Source organism: Petromyzon marinus, unplaced genomic scaffold (genome assembly GCF_048934315.1).
Source record: "Petromyzon marinus isolate PM22_M1 ecotype Great Lakes invasive population unplaced genomic scaffold, UKy_Petmar_22M1.pri1.0 PM_G_Scaffold_24, whole genome shotgun sequence".
Taxonomy (NCBI): Eukaryota; Metazoa; Chordata; class Hyperoartia; order Petromyzontiformes; family Petromyzontidae; genus Petromyzon; species Petromyzon marinus.
The window spans coordinates 1,443,188-1,465,448 of NW_027422806.1; the positions used below are offsets into that span (position 1 = coordinate 1,443,188).

Sequence of the window (22,261 nt, forward strand, 5' to 3'; positions counted from 1 at the left end):
GATTAGCCAAATAAGCGGATTAAATTTCGATTTAAAGCTTTCGTGACTGCAATGATTCATCTTCTTTGGTTCTTTCGGTAAAGTCACGTAGAATGAGAATAAAATAATAAATTGATAAAATAAAAATAAAATAAAATAACACAATAATATTATTGTGTTATTTTATTTTATCTATTTATTATTTTATTCTCATTCTACGTGACTTTACCGAAAGAACCAAAGAAGAGAAATAAGCGGATTCTTTACTCATCCATCCCTCGAAGTTGGCTGTATCACTTGGGGTAGCTAATACCCACATTAGAATGAGCCAGCACCGTTTTTAATGACAGACAGTAAAATGGAATGTAATCCATTGATATCAATATCGATTTCGCATTTAATTAAGCATGCATTGAATCGAATATGAAAACAATGGATTATTTTTATCTGAATGTTTATGCAATGGGCCCAAGACCACTGCTAAATTCACTACAATGTTATAAAAAACGGATAGATGATTTTATTTAAATTGCAGCAATTCATCTAATCACGAGGTGCAACTAGTGACATCATTGTTACACCTACATCAGAGAGCCACCTTGCATTTTTCTTTTCACTTAATTTGGATTCGACCAACTCTGAGAGTGAGATATAAGTAGCACATGTCAGATGACTGACACGCATTGAACTGCTCTAATGGAGCACAGGGATGTGCTGGTTAAGTGTGACCTCTTGAAGAGATGCCAGAAGATATTCTCGTGGTGTTTCTTGTGGCATCTTTAATAATTGAGACATCGATCTGCTGCCAGTAGGAATTTCCCTGCCTTGTGTATTGGCTTCGATATTACAATTCGGAACATAAATAGTTAAGCATTCAGAAAAATAGTAAAATAAAAAATACAACTGCACATTAAACATGTGCTCAGACACATTTGGCTAATCAGGGTGGAGTCTAAGGTGAAACTTGCTGTTTCCTACTGGAAAATTAATTAAGTAACTGTACTCTTTGTTTTACTGTAACCATCTCTGCGTAAAAACAAATTGCATTGTCTAAGCGTATCAGCTTTCCCTGTTCCTTGGCTGTTTGCTCACAGTTCTTCAAAATGTCACAGTTAGATCCGTGTTTAAACAAAGAGACACTGACCTTCAAAATGTCACGGTTAGATCCGTGTTTAAACAAATAAGAGACACTGAGCTTCAAAATGTCACGGTTAGATTCGTGTTTAAACAAATAAGAGACACTGACCTTCAAAATGTCACGGTTAGATCCGTGTTTAAACTAATAAGAGACACTGACCTTCAAAATGTCACGGTTAGATCCGTGTTTAAACAAATAAGAGACACTGACCTTCAAAATGTCACGGTTAGATCCGTGTTTAAACAAAGAGACACTGACCTTCAAAATGTCACGGTTAGATCCGTGTTTAAACAAATAAGAGACACTGAGCTTCAAAATGTCACGGTTAGATTCGTGTTTAAACAAATAAGAGACACTGACCTTCAAAATGTCACGGTTAGATCCGTGTTTAAACTAATAAGAGACACTGACCTTCAAAATGTCACGGTTAGATCCGTGTTTAAACAAATAAGAGACACTGACCTTCAAAATGTCACGGTTAGATCCGTGTTTAAACAAATAAGAGACACTGACCTTCAAAATGTCACGGTTAGATCCGTGTTTAAACAAATAAGAGACACTGACCTTCAAAATGTCACAGTTAGATTCGTGTTTAAACAAATAAGAGACACTGATCTTCAAAATGTCACGGCCCGATCCGTGTTCGCGACCTGAGCTCAAACACAAAAGACACAAGGTGATGATGATGGTGATGATGATGGTGATGATGATGGTGATGATGATGGTGGTGGTGGGGACGATGGTTGCGATGTTGACGACGGTGGTGTTGGTGCTGACGATAGCGATGACGGCGGTGGCGGCGGCGGTGGCGAGGAGCCCACTTGCAGGCCTGCCTCACGGCTCCGTGTGTCTTGGAGGCAGCGGCAGGCCGTCAACACCGCTGCTGTCTCGTCAGTGACGACCGCCACCGCCCTCCTACTCCTCCTCGATCGCGACGAAGCCGACCGCGATCACCGCCTCTCCTCCTCCCGATCCCTCCTCTTCCGACTCTCCCGAGCAAACGTGAAGAAGGGCCCAAATGATGACGACGAGGAGGGGGACGATCGCGAAGATGATGGTGAGGATGATGATGAGCCACGGCAGCCCACGTCCCGACTCCTCCGCTTCCTCCGCTCCTCCTGCGGGTGGAGAGAGACGGCGTGGGCAGAGAGCGTGGAGAGAAAGCAGAGAGAGAGGAGAGAACGTGGAGAGTGGAGAGAGAGGACAGAGTGGAGACAGATAGAGAGGAGAGAGATAGAGAGGAGAGAGAGTGGAGAGAGGAGAGAGAGAGGAAAGAGTGGAGACAGATAGAGAGGAGAGCGAGGGGAGAGAGAGAGTGGTGAGTGGAGAGAGAGTGGTGAGTGGAGAGAGATAGAGAGGAGAGAGAGTGGAGAGATAGTGGAGAGAGATAGAGGAGAGAGTGGTGAGTGGAGAGAGAGTGGTGAGTGGAGAGAGTGGAGAGTGGAGAGAGAGAGAGGGAGAGTGGTGAGTGGAGAGAGATAGAGAGGAGAGAGAGTGGAGAGAGAGTGGAGAGAGACAGAGGAGAGAATGGTGAGAAGAGAGAGAGTGGAGAGAGAGGAAAGAGTGGAGAGAGACGGCGTGGGCAGAGAACGTGGAGAGAGCGGAGAGAGAGGAGAGAACGTGGAGAGTGGAGAGAGAGAGGAAAGAGTGGAGACAGATAGAGAGGAGAGAGAGTGGAGAGAGATAGAGGAGAGAGTGGTGAGTGGAGAGAGTGGAGATAGAGAGGAGAGAGAGTGGAGAAAGTGGAGAGAGATAGAGGAGAGAGTGGTGAGTGGAGAGAGTGGAGATAGAGAGGAGAGAGAGTGGAGAGAGATAGAGGAGAGAGTGGTGAGTGGAGAGAGATAGAGAGGAGATAGAGGAGAGAGAGTGGAGAGAGATAGAGAGGAGAGAGTGGGGAGAGAGTGGAGAGAGATAGAGAGGAGAGAGTGGGGAGAGAGTGGTGAGTGGAGAGAGTGGAGAGAGAGAGTGGCGTCTCTGCTAGTGGTATGAGAGAGTGAGAGAGAGTGGAGAGAGTGAGAGAGAGTGGAGAGAGTGAGTGGAGAGAGAGTAGAGAGAGAGTGGAGAGTGGTGAGTGGAGAGAGAGTGGAGAGAGAGTGAGAGAGTGGCGTCTCTGCTAGTGGTATGAGAGAGAGTGAGAGAGAGACTCAGCGTCATCGTCGCGTCGGACTCCTGCCGCCCTGGTTACCTTCCACTGTGACCTTGACGGGTCGCGACCTCACCAGGCCCGGCACGGAGGGCGGCGAGGTGACGCACCGGGAGCGGCCGTCGCCGCCGCTCCCCCCGGACGGCCTCGCGTGCCGCGGGGCCGCCGTGGCCCCGCCGGACACCGCCTCCCCGGCCTGAGGCACGCAGAGCGCCGGGAAGGCGACGGCCGTGAGGCTCCACGGAGCGTCGGGTGCTCTCTCCGCTACACCACCCCCCCCCCCCCCCCGGAACGCTCACCAACACGCGAACGCTCACCGACACGCGACGACGCGCCCACACGCGTCACCGCCGCTCGGCGGTGACGTCACCGCCGAGCGGCGGTGACGTCACCGCGGCGCTCGCGCCAGGCCGTGTGCACGTCGAGGCCACCACATGAAGTGTCGAACGCCAGCGGGCAGGAGGTTCACGAGGCAGACCCAGCAGGTGCCACGGTGCCATGGGTCGACTGAGATGCCTGGCACGGTGCACCACCTGTACCCCCTACTGTGCCACTCACCTCATTCTCATCTTTGTAAATGTCACCCACCACCATCACCACCGTCACCACCGTCACCACCACCGTCACCACCACCGTCACCACCGTCACCACCGTCACCACCGTCACCACCACCACCGTCACCAACGTCACCACCACCGTCACCACCGCCGTCTTTGTCTCCCCCGTGCTAGCGATGTTTACTACAAGTACTCATTAGAGGTTGAGTAGACCTAGGGGAGGCCCAGGACCGGTTCAGATAATTGCTATCACTGCTGTTGGCTGTGAGCGGGAATCAAACTCAGGTGGTGGTGGTGGCACGGTGGTGGTGGCACGGTGGTGGTGGCACGGTGGTGGTGGCACGGTGGTGGTGGCACGGTGGTGGTGGTGGCACGCTGGTGGTGGTGGTGACGGTGGTGACGGTGGTGGTGGCACGGTGGTGGTGGTGGCGGTGGCACAGTGGTGGTGGCACGGTGGTGGTGGTGGCACGCTGGTGGTGGTGGTGGTGACGGTGGTGACGGTGGTGGTGGTGGCACGCTGGTGGTGGTGGTGGTACGGTGGTGGTGGTGGCACGGTGGTGATGGTGGTGGCACGGTGGTGGTGGTGGCACGGTGGTGGTGGTGGTGACACGGTGGTGGTGGTGGTGGTGACACGGTGGTGGTGGCACGCTGGTGGTGGTGGTGGTGGTGATCGTGACACAGCGACTGGGTACCTCTGCGCACTTGTAGTCGGTATCCCGGACGACGAGGGTGTGACCTGGGTCGCCCCGGCCGTGACCTGGGTCGCCCCGGTGGGGCCGAGCCTCACGTCGTCCGGGTCTGGCGAGGAGGACAGACGACAACCCCCCGCTGAAATCTCGATTTGAAGCTTTCGTGACTGCAAGGATTCATCTCCTTTGGTTCTTTCGGTAAAGTCACGACCACGTAGAATGAGAATAAAATAATAAATCGATAAAATAAAATAACGCGATAAAATTATCACGACGTTTCGGCCACGACACAAGCGGCCTTCATCAGGTGAAGGGACGAGACTGTCTCTTGTTTGTGGAGTGACTCATGCAGCTGGAGCTCCAGCGCTGTCCTCCAGACAGTCTCGTCCCTTCACCTGACGAAGGCCGCTTGCGTCGTGGCCGAAACGTCGTGAGAATTTTCATCGCGTCATTTTATTTCATCGATTTATTATTTTCATTCTCATTCCACGCGGCGGCGGCGACTTTTACCGAAAGGACCGAAGAAGACGACCGCCCGCTCACTCGCGGCCAAGCGGCGCCGCCCGCTCGCGACGTCCCCCCGAGGAGCCGCCGGCGGAGGAATCCGCGGAGCCGCGGGGCTCTCGGCGTGTCCCAGACGTCCAAGTCGGGGTCGCCTCCACCTCGTCTCGCGGTGACAACGACGACGACGATACAACGAGGTGGAACGCGGTGGCACGAGGTGGGACGGGGTGGAACGACGATGCGAGGTGGAACGGGGTGGAACGAGCCGTCGCGCCCACCCCCACCGGGATTCCCCCAACGCGCGACGCGCGAGAGGCGACGGTTCAGCGCGAGGAAAGTCGTCCCCAGGCGACGTGGGTTCGACTGCTGGGCCAGGGCATCTCTCCTGCCTCGTAGCAGCAACAACAACAACAAAACAACAACAAAACAACAACAACAAAATAACAACAACAAAACAACAACAACAACAAAACAATAACAACACAACAACAACAACGAAACAACAACTCAAATAGTACAACACGCCATTCCGTCTCAGGATGCCACCTATTGTAGATGCCACTGGTTCTTCACGTTCTGCAGATGTAGAAGCCACTGGTTCTTCACGTTCTGCAGATGTAGAAGCCACTGGTTCTTCACGTTCTGTAGATGTAGAAGCCACTGGTTCTTCATGTTCTGTAGATGTAGATGCCACTGGTTCTTCATGTTCTGTAGATGTAGATGCCACTGGTTCTTCACATTCTGTAGATGTAGGTGCCACTGGTTCTTCACGTTCTACAGATGTAGATGCCACTGGTTCTTCATGTTCTACAGATGTAGATGCCACTGGTTCTTCACGTTCTACAGATGTAGATGCCACCAGTTCTTCGTGTTCTGCAGATGTAGATGCTACTGGTTCTTCACGTTCTACAGATGTAGATGCCACTAGTTCTTCGTGTTCTGCAGATGTAGATGCCACTGGTTCTTCACGTTCTCCAGATGTAGATGCCACTGGTTCTTCACGTTCTGTAGATGTAGAAACCACTGGTTCTGCACGTTCTGTAGATGTAGATGCCATTGGTTATTCACGTTCTGTAGATGTAGATGCCACTGGTTCTTCACGTTCTGTAGATGTAGATGCCACTGGTTCTTCACGTTCTGTAGATGTAGAAGCCACTGATGCTACACGTTCTGTAGATGTAGAAGCCACTGGTTCTTCACGTTCTGCAGATGTAGATGCCACTGGTTCTTCACGTTCTGTAGATGCCACTGGTTCTTCACGTTCTGTAGATGTAGATGCCACTGGTTCTTCACGTTCTGTAGATGTAGATGCCACTGGTTCTTCACGTTCTGTAGATGTAGATGCCACTGGTTCTTCACGTTCTGTAGATGTAGATGCCACTGGTTCTTCACGTTCTGTAGATGTAGATGCCACTGGTTCTTCACGTTCTGCAGCTATAGATGCCACTGGTTCTTCACATTCTGTAGATGTAGATGTCACTGGTTATTCACGTTCTACAGATGTAGATGTCACTGGTTCTTCACGTTCAGTAGATGTAGATGTCACTGGTTCTTCACGTTCTGCAGATGTAGATGCCACTGGTTCTTCACGTTCTGTAGATGTAGATGCCACTGGTTCTTCACGTTCTGTAGATGTAGATGCCACTGGTTCTTCACGTTCTGCAGCTATAGATGCCACTGGTTCTTCACGTTCTGTAGATGTAGATGTCACTGGTTCTTCACGTTCTGCAGATGTAGATGCCACTGGTTCTTCACGTTCTGTAGATGTAGATGCCACTGGTTCTTCACGTTCTGTAGATGTAGATGTCACTGGTTCTTCACGTTCTGCAGATGTAGATGCCACTGGTTCTTCACGTTCTGTAGATGTAGATACCACTGGTTCTTCACGTTCTGTAGATGTAGATGCCACTGGTTCTTCACATTCTACAGATGTAGATGCCACTGGTTCTTCACGTTCTGCAGATGTAGAAGCCACTGGTTCTTCACGTTCTGTAGATGTAGATGCCACTGGTTCTTCACGTTCTGCAGCTATAGATGCCACTGGTTCTTCACGTTCTGCAGATGTAGAAGCCACTGGTTCTTCACGTTCTGTAGATGTAGATGCCAGTGGTTCTTCACGTTCTGCAGCTATAGATGCCACTGGTTCTTCACGTTCTGTAGATGTAGATGTCACTGGTTCTTCACGTTCTGCAGATGTAGATGCCACTGGTTCTTCACGTTCAGTAGATGTAGATGACACTGGTTCTTCACGTTCTGCAGATGTAGATGCCACTGGTTCTTCACGTTCTGTAGATGTAGATGCCACTGGTTCTTCACGTTCTGCAGATGTAGATGCCACTGGTTCTTCACCTTCTTCAGATGTAGATGCCACTGGTTCTTCACGTTCTGCAGATGTAGATGCCACTGGTTCTTCGTGTTCTGCAGATGTAGATGCCACTGGTTCTTCACCTTCTGCAGATGTAGATGCCACTGGTTGTTCATGTTCTACAGGTGTAGATGCCACTGGTTCTTCACGTTCTACAGATGTAGATGCCACTGGTTCTTCACGTTCTGCAGATGTAGATGCCACTGGTTCTTCACGCTCTGCAGGTGTAGATGCCACTGGTTCTTCACGTTCTCCAGATGTAGATGCCAGTGGTTCTTCATGTTCTGTAGATGCCACTGGATCTTCACTATCTGTAGATGTCACTGGTTCTTCACGTTCTGCAGATGTAGAAGCCAGTGGTTCTTCACGTTCTGCAGATATAGATGTCACTGGTTTTTCACGTTCTGCATGTGTAGATGCCACTGGTTGTTCACGTTCTGCAGATGTAGATGTCACTGGTTCTTCACATTCTGTAGATGTAGATGCCACTGGTTCTTCACGTTCGGCAGATGTAGATGTCACTGGTTCTACACGTTCTGCAGATGTAGATGCCACTGGTTCTTCACGTTCTGCAAATGTAGATGCCACTGGTTCTTCACGTTCTTCAGATGTAGATGCCACTGGTTCTTCACGTTCTGCAGATGTAGATGCCACTGGTTCGTCGTGTTCTGCAGATGTAGATGCCACTGGTTCTTCGCGTTCTTCAGATGTAGATGCCTCTGGTTCTTCACGTTCTGTAGATGTAGATGCCACTGGTTCTTCACGTTCTGTAGATGTAGATGCCACTGGTTCTTCACGTTCTGCAGCTATAGATGCCACTGGTTCTTCACGTTCTGTGGATGTAGATGTCACTGGTTATTCACGTTCTGCAGATGTAGATGTCACTGGTTCTTCACGTTCAGTAGATGTAGATGTCACTGGTTCTTCACGTTCTGCAGATGTAGATGCCACTGGTTCTTCACGTTCTGTAGATGTAGATGCCACTGGTTCTTCACGTTCTGTAGATGTAGATGCCACTGGTTCTTGACGTTCTGCAGCTATAGATGCCACTGGTTCTTCACGTTCTGTAGATGTAGATGTCACTGGTTCTTCACGTTCTGCAGATGTAAATGCCACTGGTTCTTCACGTTCTGTAGATGTAGATGCCACTGGTTCTTCACGTTCTGTAGATGTAGATGTCACTGGTTCTTCACGTTCTGCAGATGTAGATGCCACTGGTTCTTCACGTTCTGTAGATGTAGATACCACTGGTTCTTCACGTTCGGTAGATGTAGATGCCACTTGTTCTTCACGTTCTACAGATGTAGATGTCACTGGTTCTTCACGTTCTGCAGATGTAGAAGCCACTGGTTCTTCACGTTCTGTAGATGTAGATGCCACTGGTTCTTCACGTTCTGTAGATGTAGATGCCACTGGTTCTTCACGTTCTGCAGCTATAGATGCCACTGGTTCTTCACGATCTGTAGATGTAGATGTCACTGGTTCTTCACGTTCTGCAGATGTAGATGCTACTGGTTCTTCACGTTCAGTAGATGTAGATGTCACTGGTTCTTCACGTTCTGCAGATGTAGATGCCACTGGTTCTTCACGTTCTGTAGATGTAGATGCCACTGGTTCTTCACGTTCTGCAGATGTAGATGCCACTGGTTCTTCACCTTCTTCAGATGTAGATGCCACTGGTTCTTCACGTTCTGCAGATGTAGATGCCATTGGTTCTTCGTGTTCTGCAGATGTAGATGCCACTAGTTCTTCACCTTCTGCAGATGTAGATGCCACTGGTTCTTCATGTTCTACAGGTGTAGATGCCACTGGTTCTTCACGTTCTACAGATGTAGATGCCACTGGTTCTTCACGTTCTGCAGATGTAGATGCCACTGGTTCTTCACGCTCTGCAGGTGTAGATGCCACTGGTTCTTCACGTTCTCCAGATGTAGATGCCAGTGGTTCTTCATGTTCTGTAGATGCCACTGGATCTTCACTATCTGTAGATGTAGATGTCACTGGTTCTTCACGTTCTGCAGATGTAGAAGCCAGTGGTTCTTCACGTTCTGCAAATATAGATGTCACTGGTTTTTCACGTTCTGCAGGTGTAGATGCCACTGGTTGTTCACGTTCTGCAGATGTAGATGCCACTGGTTCTTCACGTTCTGTAGATGTAGATGCCACTGGTTCTTCACGTTCTGTAGATGTAGATGCCACTGGTTCTTCACGTTCTGTAGATGTAGATGTCACTGGTTCTTCACGTTCTGCAGATGTAGATGCCACTGGTTCTTCACGTTCTGTAGATGTAGATACCACTGGTTCTTCACGTTCTGTAGATGTAGATGCCACTGGTTCTTCACATTCTACAGATGTAGATGCCACTGGTTCTTCACGTTCTGCAGATGTAGAAGCCACTGGTTCTTCACGTTCTGTAGATGTAGATGCCACTGGTTCTTCACGTTCTGCAGCTATAGATGCCACTGGTTCTTCACGTTCTGCAGATGTAGAAGCCACTGGTTCTTCACGTTCTGTAGATGTAGATGCCACTGGTTCTTCACGTTCTGCAGCTATAGATGCCACTGGTTCTTCACGTTCTGTAGATGTCACTGGTTCTTCACGTTCTGCAGATGTAGATGCCACTGGTTCTTCACGTTCAGTAGATGTAGATGACACTGGTTCTTCACGTTCTGCAGATGTAGATGCCACTGGTTCTTCACGTTCTGTAGATGTAGATGCCACTGGTTCTTCACGTTCTGCAGATGTAGATGCCACTGGTTCTTCACCTTCTTCAGATGTAGATGCCACTGGTTCTTCACGTTCTGCAGATGTAGATGCCACTGGTTCTTCGTGTTCTGCAGATGTAGATGCCACTGGTTCTTCACCTTCTGCAGATGTAGATGCCACTGGTTCTTCATGTTCTACAGGTGTAGATGCCACTGGTTCTTCACGTTCTACAGATGTAGATGCCACTGGTTCTTCACGTTCTGCAGATGTAGATGCCACTGGTTCTTCACGCTCTGCAGGTGTAGATGCCACTGGTTCTTCACGTTCTCCAGATGTAGATGCCAGTGGTTCTTCATGTTCTGTAGATGCCACTGGATCTTCACTATCTGTAGATGTAGATGTCACTGGTTCTTCACGTTCTGCAGATGTAGAAGCCAGTGGTTCTTCACGTTCTGCAGATATAGATGTCACTGGTTTTTCACGTTCTGCATGTGTAGATGCCACTGGTTGTTCACGTTCTGCAGATGTAGATGTCACTGGTTCTTCACATTCTGTAGATGTAGATGCCACTGGTTCTTCACGTTCGGCAGATGTAGATGTCACTGGTTCTACACGTTCTGCAGATGTAGATGCCACTGGTTCTTCACGTTCTGCAAATGTAGATGCCACTGGTTCTTCACGTTCTTCAGATGTAGATGCCACTGGTTCTTCACGTTCTGCAGATGTAGATGCCACTGGTTCGTCGTGTTCTGCAGATGTAGATGCCTCTGGTTCTTCACGTTCTGTAGATGTAGATGCCACTGGTTCTTCACGTTCTGTAGATGTAGATGCCACTGGTTCTTCACGTTCTGCAGCTATAGATGCCACTGGTTCTTCACGTTCAGTAGATGTAGATGACACTGGTTCTTCACGTTCTGCAGATGTAGATGCCACTGGTTCTTCACGTTCTGTAGATGTAGATGCCACTGGTTCTTCACGTTCTGCAGATGTAGATGCCACTGGTTCTTCACCTTCTTCAGATGTAGATGCCACTGGTTCTTCACGTTCTGCAGATGTAGATGCCACTGGTTCTTCGTGTTCTGCAGATGTAGATGCCACTGGTTCTTCACCTTCTGCAGATGTAGATGCCACTGGTTGTTCATGTTCTACAGGTGTAGATGCCACTGGTTCTTCACGTTCTACAGATGTAGATGCCACTGGTTCTTCACGTTCTGCAGATGTAGATGCCACTGGTTCTTCACGCTCTGCAGGTGTAGATGCCACTGGTTCTTCACGTTCTCCAGATGTAGATGCCAGTGGTTCTTCATGTTCTGTAGATGCCACTGGATCTTCACTATCTGTAGATGTAGATGTCACTGGTTCTTCACGTTCTGCAGATGTAGAAGCCAGTGGTTCTTCACGTTCTGCAGATATAGATGTCACTGGTTTTTCACGTTCTGCATGTGTAGATGCCACTGGTTGTTCACGTTCTGCAGATGTAGATGTCACTGGTTCTTCACATTCTGTAGATGTAGATGCCACTGGTTCTTCACGTTCGGCAGATGTAGATGTCACTGGTTCTACACGTTCTGCAGATGTAGATGCCACTGGTTCTTCACGTTCTGCAAATGTAGATGCCACTGGTTCTTCACGTTCTTCAGATGTAGATGCCACTGGTTCTTCACGTTCTGCAGATGTAGATGCCACTGGTTCGTCGTGTTCTGCAGATGTAGATGCCTCTGGTTCTTCACGTTCTGTAGATGTAGATGCCACTGGTTCTTCACGTTCTGTAGATGTAGATGCCACTGGTTCTTCACGTTCTGCAGCTATAGATGCCACTGGTTCTTCACGTTCTGTGGATGTAGATGTCACTGGTTATTCACGTTCTGCAGATGTAGATGTCACTGGTTCTTCACGTTCAGTAGATGTAGATGTCACTGGTTCTTCACGTTCTGCAGATGTACATGCCACTGGTTCTTCACGTTCTGTAGATGTAGATGCCACTGATTCTTCACGTTCTGTAGATGTAGATGCCACTGGTTCTTGACGTTCTGCAGCTATAGATGCCACTGGTTCTTCACGTTCTGTAGATGTAGATGTCACTGGTTCTTCACGTTCTGCAGATGTAAATGCCACTGGTTCTTCACGTTCTGTAGATGTAGATGCCACTGGTTCTTCACGTTCTGTAGATGTCACTGGTTATTCACGTTCTGCAGATGTAGATGCCACTGGTTCTTCACGTTCTGTAGATGTAGATACCACTGGTTCTTCACGTTCGGTAGATGTAGATGCCACTGGTTCTTCACGTTCTACAGATGTAGATGCCACTGGTTCTTCACGTTCTGCAGATGTAGAAGCCACTGGTTCTTCACGTTCTGTAGATGTAGATGCCACTGGTTCTTCACGTTCTGTAGATGTAGATGCCACTGGTTCTTCACGTTCTGCAGCTATAGATGCCACTGGTTCTTCACGTTCTGTAGATGTAGATGTCACTGGTTCTTCACGTTCTGCAGATGTAGATGCTACTGGTTCTTCACGTTCAGTAGATGTAGATGTCACTGGTTCTTCACGTTCTGCAGATGTAGATGCCACTGGTTCTTCACGTTCTGTAGATGTAGATGCCACTGGTTCTTCACGTTCTGCAGATGTAGATGCCACTGGTTCTTCACCTTCTTCAGATGTAGATGCCACTGGTTCTTCACGTTCTGCAGATGTAGATGCCATTGGTTCTTCGTGTTCTGCAGATGTAGATGCCACTAGTTCTTCACCTTCTGCAGATGTAGATGCCACTGGTTCTTCATGTTCTACAGGTGTAGATGCCACTGGTTCTTCACGTTCTACAGATGTAGATGCCACTGGTTCTTCACGTTCTGCAGATGTAGATGCCACTGGTTCTTCACGCTCTGCAGGTGTAGATGCCACTGGTTCTTCACGTTCTCCAGATGTAGATGCCAGTGGTTCTTCATGTTCTGTAGATGCCACTGGATCTTCACTATCTGTAGATGTAGATGTCACTGGTTCTTCACGTTCTGCAGATGTAGAAGCCAGTGGTTCTTCACGTTCTGCAAATATAGATGTCACTGGTTTTTCACGTTCTGCAGGTGTAGATGCCACTGGTTGTTCACGTTCTGCAGATGTAGATGCCACTGGTTCTTCACGTTCTGTAGATGTAGATGCCACTGGTTCTTCACGTTCTGCAGCTATAGATGCCACTGGTTCTTCACGTTCTGTGGATATAGATGTCACTGGTTATTCACGTTCTGCAGATGTAGATGTCACTGGTTCTTCACGTTCAGTAGATGTAGATGTCACTGGTTCTTCACGTTCTGTAGATGTAGATGCCACTGGTTCTTCACATTCTACAGATGTAGATGCCACTGGTTCTTCACGTTCTGCAGATGTAGAAGCCACTGGTTCTTCACGTTCTGTAGATGTAGATGCCACTGGTTCTTCACATTCTACAGATGTAGATGCCACTGGTTCTTCACGTTCTGCAGATGTAGAAGCCACTGGTTCTTCACGTTCTGTAGATGTAGATGCCACTGGTTCTTCACGTTCTGCAGCTATAGATGCCACTGGTTCTTCACGTTCTGCAGATGTAGAAGCCACTGGTTCTTCACGTTCTGTAGATGTAGATGCCACTGGTTCTTCACGTTCTGCAGCTATAGATGCCACTGGTTCTTCACGTTCTGTAGATGTAGATGTCACTGGTTCTTCACGTTCTGCAGATGTAGATGCCACTGGTTCTTCACGTTCAGTAGATGTAGATGACACTGGTTCTTCACGTTCTGCAGATGTAGATGCCACTGGTTCTTCACGTTCTGTAGATGTAGATGCCACTGGTTCTTCACGTTCTGCAGATGTAGATGCCACTGGTTCTTCACCTTCTTCAGATGTAGATGCCACTGGTTCTTCACGTTCTGCAGATGTAGATGCCACTGGTTCTTCGTGTTCTGCAGATGTAGATGCCACTGGTTCTTCACCTTCTGCAGATGTAGATGCCACTGGTTGTTCATGTTCTACAGGTGTAGATGCCACTGGTTCTTCACGTTCTACAGATGTAGATGCCACTGGTTCTTCACGTTCTGCAGATGTAGATGCCACTGGTTCTTCACGCTCTGCAGGTGTAGATGCCACTGGTTCTTCACGTTCTCCAGATGTAGATGCCAGTGGTTCTTCATGTTCTGTAGATGCCACTGGATCTTCACTATCTGTAGATGTAGATGTCACTGGTTCTTCACGTTCTGCAGATGTAGAAGCCAGTGGTTCTTCACGTTCTGCAGATATAGATGTCACTGGTTTTTCACGTTCTGCATGTGTAGATGCCACTGGTTGTTCACGTTCTGCAGATGTAGATGTCACTGGTTCTTCACATTCTGTAGATGTAGATGCCACTGGTTCTTCACGTTCGGCAGATGTAGATGTCACTGGTTCTACACGTTCTGCAGATGTAGATGCCACTGGTTCTTCACGTTCTGCAAATGTAGATGCCACTGGTTCTTCACGTTCTTCAGATGTAGATGCCACTGGTTCTTCACGTTCTGCAGATGTAGATGCCACTGGTTCGTCGTGTTCTGCAGATGTAGATGCCTCTGGTTCTTCACGTTCTGTAGATGTAGATGCCACTGGTTCTTCACGTTCTGTAGATGTAGATGCCACTGGTTCTTCACGTTCTGCAGCTATAGATGCCACTGGTTCTTCACGTTCAGTAGATGTAGATGACACTGGTTCTTCACGTTCTGCAGATGTAGATGCCACTGGTTCTTCACGTTCTGTAGATGTAGATGCCACTGGTTCTTCACGTTCTGCAGATGTAGATGCCACTGGTTCTTCACCTTCTTCAGATGTAGATGCCACTGGTTCTTCACGTTCTGCAGATGTAGATGCCACTGGTTCTTCGTGTTCTGCAGATGTAGATGCCACTGGTTCTTCACCTTCTGCAGATGTAGATGCCACTGGTTGTTCATGTTCTACAGGTGTAGATGCCACTGGTTCTTCACGTTCTACAGATGTAGATGCCACTGGTTCTTCACGTTCTGCAGATGTAGATGCCACTGGTTCTTCACGCTCTGCAGGTGTAGATGCCACTGGTTCTTCACGTTCTCCAGATGTAGATGCCAGTGGTTCTTCATGTTCTGTAGATGCCACTGGATCTTCACTATCTGTAGATGTAGATGTCACTGGTTCTTCACGTTCTGCAGATGTAGAAGCCAGTGGTTCTTCACGTTCTGCAGATATAGATGTCACTGGTTTTTCACGTTCTGCATGTGTAGATGCCACTGGTTGTTCACGTTCTGCAGATGTAGATGTCACTGGTTCTTCACATTCTGTAGATGTAGATGCCACTGGTTCTTCACGTTCGGCAGATGTAGATGTCACTGGTTCTACACGTTCTGCAGATGTAGATGCCACTGGTTCTTCACGTTCTGCAAATGTAGATGCCACTGGTTCTTCACGTTCTTCAGATGTAGATGCCACTGGTTCTTCACGTTCTGCAGATGTAGATGCCACTGGTTCGTCGTGTTCTGCAGATGTAGATGCCTCTGGTTCTTCACGTTCTGTAGATGTAGATGCCACTGGTTCTTCACGTTCTGTAGATGTAGATGCCACTGGTTCTTCACGTTCTGCAGCTATAGATGCCACTGGTTCTTCACGTTCTGTGGATGTAGATGTCACTGGTTATTCACGTTCTGCAGATGTAGATGTCACTGGTTCTTCACGTTCAGTAGATGTAGATGTCACTGGTTCTTCACGTTCTGCAGATGTACATGCCACTGGTTCTTCACGTTCTGTAGATGTAGATGCCACTGATTCTTCACGTTCTGTAGATGTAGATGCCACTGGTTCTTGACGTTCTGCAGCTATAGATGCCACTGGTTCTTCACGTTCTGTAGATGTAGATGTCACTGGTTCTTCACGTTCTGCAGATGTAAATGCCACTGGTTCTTCACGTTCTGTAGATGTAGATGCCACTGGTTCTTCACGTTCTGTAGATGTCACTGGTTATTCACGTTCTGCAGATGTAGATGCCACTGGTTCTTCACGTTCTGTAGATGTAGATACCACTGGTTCTTCACGTTCGGTAGATGTAGATGCCACTGGTTCTTCACGTTCTACAGATGTAGATGCCACTGGTTCTTCACGTTCTGCAGATGTAGAAGCCACTGGTTCTTCACGTTCTGTAGATGTAGATGCCACTGGTTCTTCACGTTCTGTAGATGTAGATGCCACTGGTTCTTCACGTTCTGCAGCTATAGATGCCACTGGTTCTTCACGTTCTGTAGATGTAGATGTCACTGGTTCTTCACGTTCTGCAGATGTAGATGCTACTGGTTCTTCACGTTCAGTAGATGTAGATGTCACTGGTTCTTCACGTTCTGCAGATGTAGATGCCACTGGTTCTTCACGTTCTGTAGATGTAGATGCCACTGGTTCTTCACGTTCTGCAGATGTAGATGCCACTGGTTCTTCACCTTCTTCAGATGTAGATGCCACTGGTTCTTCACGTTCTGCAGATGTAGATGCCATTGGTTCTTCGTGTTCTGCAGATGTAGATGCCACTAGTTCTTCACCTTCTGCAGATGTAGATGCCACTGGTTCTTCATGTTCTACAGGTGTAGATGCCACTGGTTCTTCACGTTCTACAGATGTAGATGCCACTGGTTCTTCACGTTCTGCAGATGTAGATGCCACTGGTTCTTCACGCTCTGCAGGTGTAGATGCCACTGGTTCTTCACGTTCTCCAGATGTAGATGCCAGTGGTTCTTCATGTTCTGTAGATGCCACTGGATCTTCACTATCTGTAGATGTAGATGTCACTGGTTCTTCACGTTCTGCAGATGTAGAAGCCAGTGGTTCTTCACGTTCTGCAAATATAGATGTCACTGGTTTTTCACGTTCTGCAGGTGTAGATGCCACTGGTTGTTCACGTTCTGCAGATGTAGATGCCACTGGTTCTTCACGTTCTGTAGATGTAGATGCCACTGGTTCTTCACGTTCTGCAGCTATAGATGCCACTGGTTCTTCACGTTCTGTGGATATAGATGTCACTGGTTATTCACGTTCTGCAGATGTAGATGTCACTGGTTCTTCACGTTCAGTAGATGTAGATGCCACTGGTTCTTCACGTTCTGCAGATGTAGATGCCACTGGTTCTTCACCTTCTTCAGATGTAGATGCCACTGGTTCTTCACGTTCTGCAGATGTAGATGCCATTGGTTCTTCGTGTTCTGCAGATGTAGATGCCACTAGTTCTTCACCTTCTGCAGATGTAGATGCCACTGGTTCTTCATGTTCTACAGGTGTAGATGCCACTGGTTCTTCACGTTCTACAGATGTAGATGCCACTGGTTCTTCACGTTCTGCAGATGTAGATGCCACTGGTTCTTCACGCTCTGCAGGTGTAGATGCCACTGGTTCTTCACGTTCTCCAGATGTAGATGCCAGTGGTTCTTCATGTTCTGTAGATGCCACTGGATCTTCACTATCTGTAGATGTAGATGTCACTGGTTCTTCACGTTCTGCAGATGTAGAAGCCAGTGGTTCTTCACGTTCTGCAAATATAGATGTCACTGGTTTTTCACGTTCTGCAGGTGTAGATGCCACTGGTTGTTCACGTTCTGCAGATGTAGATGCCACTGGTTCTTCACGTTCTGTAGATGTAGATGCCACTGGTTCTTCACGTTCTGCAGCTATAGATGCCACTGGTTCTTCACGTTCTGTGGATATAGATGTCACTGGTTATTCACGTTCTGCAGATGTAGATGTCACTGGTTCTTCACGTTCAGTAGATGTAGATGTCACTGGTTCTTCACGTTCTGTAGATGTAGATGCCACTGGTTCTTCACATTCTACAGATGTAGATGCCACTGGTTCTTCACGTTCTGCAGATGTAGAAGCCACTGGTTCTTCACGTTCTGTAGATGTAGATGCCACTGGTTCTTCACATTCTACAGATGTAGATGCCACTGGTTCTTCACGTTCTGCAGATGTAGAAGCCACTGGTTCTTCACGTTCTGTAGATGTAGATGCCACTGGTTCTTCACGTTCTGCAGCTATAGATGCCACTGGTTCTTCACGTTCTGCAGATGTAGAAGCCACTGGTTCTTCACGTTCTGTAGATGTAGATGCCACTGGTTCTTCACGTTCTGCAGCTATAGATGCCACTGGTTCTTCACGTTCTGTAGATGTAGATGTCACTGGTTCTTCACGTTCTGCAGATGTAGATGCCACTGGTTCTTCACGTTCAGTAGATGTAGATGACACTGGTTCTTCACGTTCTGCAGATGTAGATGCCACTGGTTCTTCACGTTCTGTAGATGTAGATGCCACTGGTTCTTCACGTTCTGCAGATGTAGATGCCACTGGTTCTTCACCTTCTTCAGATGTAGATGCCACTGGTTCTTCACGTTCTGCAGATGTAGATGCCACTGGTTCTTCGTGTTCTGCAGATGTAGATGCCACTGGTTCTTCACCTTCTGCAGATGTAGATGCCACTGGTTGTTCATGTTCTACAGGTGTAGATGCCACTGGTTCTTCACGTTCTACAGATGTAGATGCCACTGGTTCTTCACGTTCTGCAGATGTAGATGCCACTGGTTCTTCACGCTCTGCAGGTGTAGATGCCACTGGTTCTTCACGTTCTCCAGATGTAGATGCCAGTGGTTCTTCATGTTCTGTAGATGCCACTGGATCTTCACTATCTGTAGATGTAGATGTCACTGGTTCTTCACGTTCTGCAGATGTAGAAGCCAGTGGTTCTTCACGTTCTGCAGATATAGATGTCACTGGTTTTTCACGTTCTGCATGTGTAGATGCCACTGGTTGTTCACGTTCTGCAGATGTAGATGTCACTGGTTCTTCACATTCTGTAGATGTAGATGCCACTGGTTCTTCACGTTCGGCAGATGTAGATGTCACTGGTTCTACACGTTCTGCAGATGTAGATGCCACTGGTTCTTCACGTTCTGCAAATGTAGATGCCACTGGTTCTTCACGTTCTTCAGATGTAGATGCCACTGGTTCTTCACGTTCTGCAGATGTAGATGCCACTGGTTCGTCGTGTTCTGCAGATGTAGATGCCTCTGGTTCTTCACGTTCTGTAGATGTAGATGCCACTGGTTCTTCACGTTCTGTAGATGTAGATGCCACTGGTTCTTCACGTTCTGCAGCTATAGATGCCACTGGTTCTTCACGTTCAGTAGATGTAGATGACACTGGTTCTTCACGTTCTGCAGATGTAGATGCCACTGGTTCTTCACGTTCTGTAGATGTAGATGCCACTGGTTCTTCACGTTCTGCAGATGTAGATGCCACTGGTTCTTCACCTTCTTCAGATGTAGATGCCACTGGTTCTTCACGTTCTGCAGATGTAGATGCCACTGGTTCTTCGTGTTCTGCAGATGTAGATGCCACTGGTTCTTCACCTTCTGCAGATGTAGATGCCACTGGTTGTTCATGTTCTACAGGTGTAGATGCCACTGGTTCTTCACGTTCTACAGATGTAGATGCCACTGGTTCTTCACGTTCTGCAGATGTAGATGCCACTGGTTCTTCACGCTCTGCAGGTGTAGATGCCACTGGTTCTTCACGTTCTCCAGATGTAGATGCCAGTGGTTCTTCATGTTCTGTAGATGCCACTGGATCTTCACTATCTGTAGATGTAGATGTCACTGGTTCTTCACGTTCTGCAGATGTAGAAGCCAGTGGTTCTTCACGTTCTGCAGATATAGATGTCACTGGTTTTTCACGTTCTGCATGTGTAGATGCCACTGGTTGTTCACGTTCTGCAGATGTAGATGTCACTGGTTCTTCACATTCTGTAGATGTAGATGCCACTGGTTCTTCACGTTCGGCAGATGTAGATGTCACTGGTTCTACACGTTCTGCAGATGTAGATGCCACTGGTTCTTCACGTTCTGCAAATGTAGATGCCACTGGTTCTTCACGTTCTTCAGATGTAGATGCCACTGGTTCTTCACGTTCTGCAGATGTAGATGCCACTGGTTCGTCGTGTTCTGCAGATGTAGATGCCTCTGGTTCTTCACGTTCTGTAGATGTAGATGCCACTGGTTCTTCACGTTCTGTAGATGTAGATGCCACTGGTTCTTCACGTTCTGCAGCTATAGATGCCACTGGTTCTTCACGTTCTGTGGATGTAGATGTCACTGGTTATTCACGTTCTGCAGATGTAGATGTCACTGGTTCTTCACGTTCAGTAGATGTAGATGTCACTGGTTCTTCACGTTCTGCAGATGTACATGCCACTGGTTCTTCACGTTCTGTAGATGTAGATGCCACTGATTCTTCACGTTCTGTAGATGTAGATGCCACTGGTTCTTGACGTTCTGCAGCTATAGATGCCACTGGTTCTTCACGTTCTGTAGATGTAGATGTCACTGGTTCTTCACGTTCTGCAGATGTAAATGCCACTGGTTCTTCACGTTCTGTAGATGTAGATGCCACTGGTTCTTCACGTTCTGTAGATGTCACTGGTTATTCACGTTCTGCAGATGTAGATGCCACTGGTTCTTCACGTTCTGTAGATGTAGATACCACTGGTTCTTCACGTTCGGTAGATGTAGATGCCACTGGTTCTTCACGTTCTACAGATGTAGATGCCACTGGTTCTTCACGTTCTGCAGATGTAGAAGCCACTGGTTCTTCACGTTCTGTAGATGTAGATGCCACTGGTTCTTCACGTTCTGTAGATGTAGATGCCACTGGTTCTTCACGTTCTGCAGCTATAGATGCCACTGGTTCTTCACGTTCTGTAGATGTAGATGTCACTGGTTCTTCACGTTCTGCAGATGTAGATGCTACTGGTTCTTCACGTTCAGTAGATGTAGATGTCACTGGTTCTTCACGTTCTGCAGATGTAGATGCCACTGGTTCTTCACGTTCTGTAGATGTAGATGCCACTGGTTCTTCACGTTCTGCAGATGTAGATGCCACTGGTTCTTCACCTTCTTCAGATGTAGATGCCACTGGTTCTTCACGTTCTGCAGATGTAGATGCCATTGGTTCTTCGTGTTCTGCAGATGTAGATGCCACTAGTTCTTCACCTTCTGCAGATGTAGATGCCACTGGTTCTTCATGTTCTACAGGTGTAGATGCCACTGGTTCTTCACGTTCTACAGATGTAGATGCCACTGGTTCTTCACGTTCTGCAGATGTAGATGCCACTGGTTCTTCACGCTCTGCAGGTGTAGATGCCACTGGTTCTTCACGTTCTCCAGATGTAGATGCCAGTGGTTCTTCATGTTCTGTAGATGCCACTGGATCTTCACTATCTGTAGATGTAGATGTCACTGGTTCTTCACGTTCTGCAGATGTAGAAGCCAGTGGTTCTTCACGTTCTGCAAATATAGATGTCACTGGTTTTTCACGTTCTGCAGGTGTAGATGCCACTGGTTGTTCACGTTCTGCAGATGTAGATGCCACTGGTTCTTCACGTTCTGTAGATGTAGATGCCACTGGTTCTTCACGTTCTGCAGCTATAGATGCCACTGGTTCTTCACGTTCTGTGGATATAGATGTCACTGGTTATTCACGTTCTGCAGATGTAGATGTCACTGGTTCTTCACGTTCAGTAGATGTAGATGTCACTGGTTCTTCACGTTCTGCAGATGTAGATGCCACTGGTTCTTCACGTTCTGTAGATGTAGATGCCACTGATTCTTCACGTTCTGTAGATGTAGATGCCACTGGTTCTTGACGTTCTGCAGCTATAGATGCCACTGGTTCTTCACGTTCTGTAGATGTAGATGTCACTGGTTCTTCACGTTCTGCAGATGTAAATGCCACTGGTTCTTCACGTTCTGTAGATGTAGATGCCACTGGTTCTTCACGTTCTGTAGATGTAGATGTCACTGGTTCTTCACGTTCTGCAGATGTAGATGCCACTGGTTCTTCACGTTCTGTAGATGTAGATACCACTGGTTCTTCACGTTCGGTAGATGTAGATGCCACTGGTTCTTCACGTTCTACAGATGTAGATGCCACTGGTTCTTCACGTTCTGCAGATGTAGAAGCCACTGGTTCTTCACGTTCTGTAGATGTAGATGCCACTGGTTCTTCACGTTCTGTAGATGTAGATGCCACTGGTTCTTCACGTTCTGCAGCTATAGATGCCACTGGTTCTTCACGTTCTGTAGATGTAGATGTCACTGGTTCTTCACGTTCTGCAGATGTAGATGCTAC

At 47.7% G+C, this 22,261-nt stretch overlaps 1 protein-coding gene across 1 annotated transcript in view; it reads right to left on the reverse strand.

The window, feature by feature from the left end:
• Positions 1-238: 238 nt before the first annotated feature.
• LOC142913303 (basal cell adhesion molecule-like) overlaps positions 239-22,261 on the reverse strand; it is a 29,774-nt gene continuing 7,751 nt past the window's right edge. The window contains exons 7-9 of the mRNA XM_076060837.1: positions 4,510-4,615; positions 3,303-3,456; positions 239-2,235 (exon numbers count right to left, since the gene is read on the reverse strand). Of these exons, the coding sequence (XP_075916952.1) occupies positions 3,333-3,456; positions 4,510-4,615 (230 nt within the window). The 3' untranslated portion in view covers positions 239-2,235; positions 3,303-3,332. The remainder of the gene's footprint in view (positions 2,236-3,302; positions 3,457-4,509; positions 4,616-22,261) is intronic.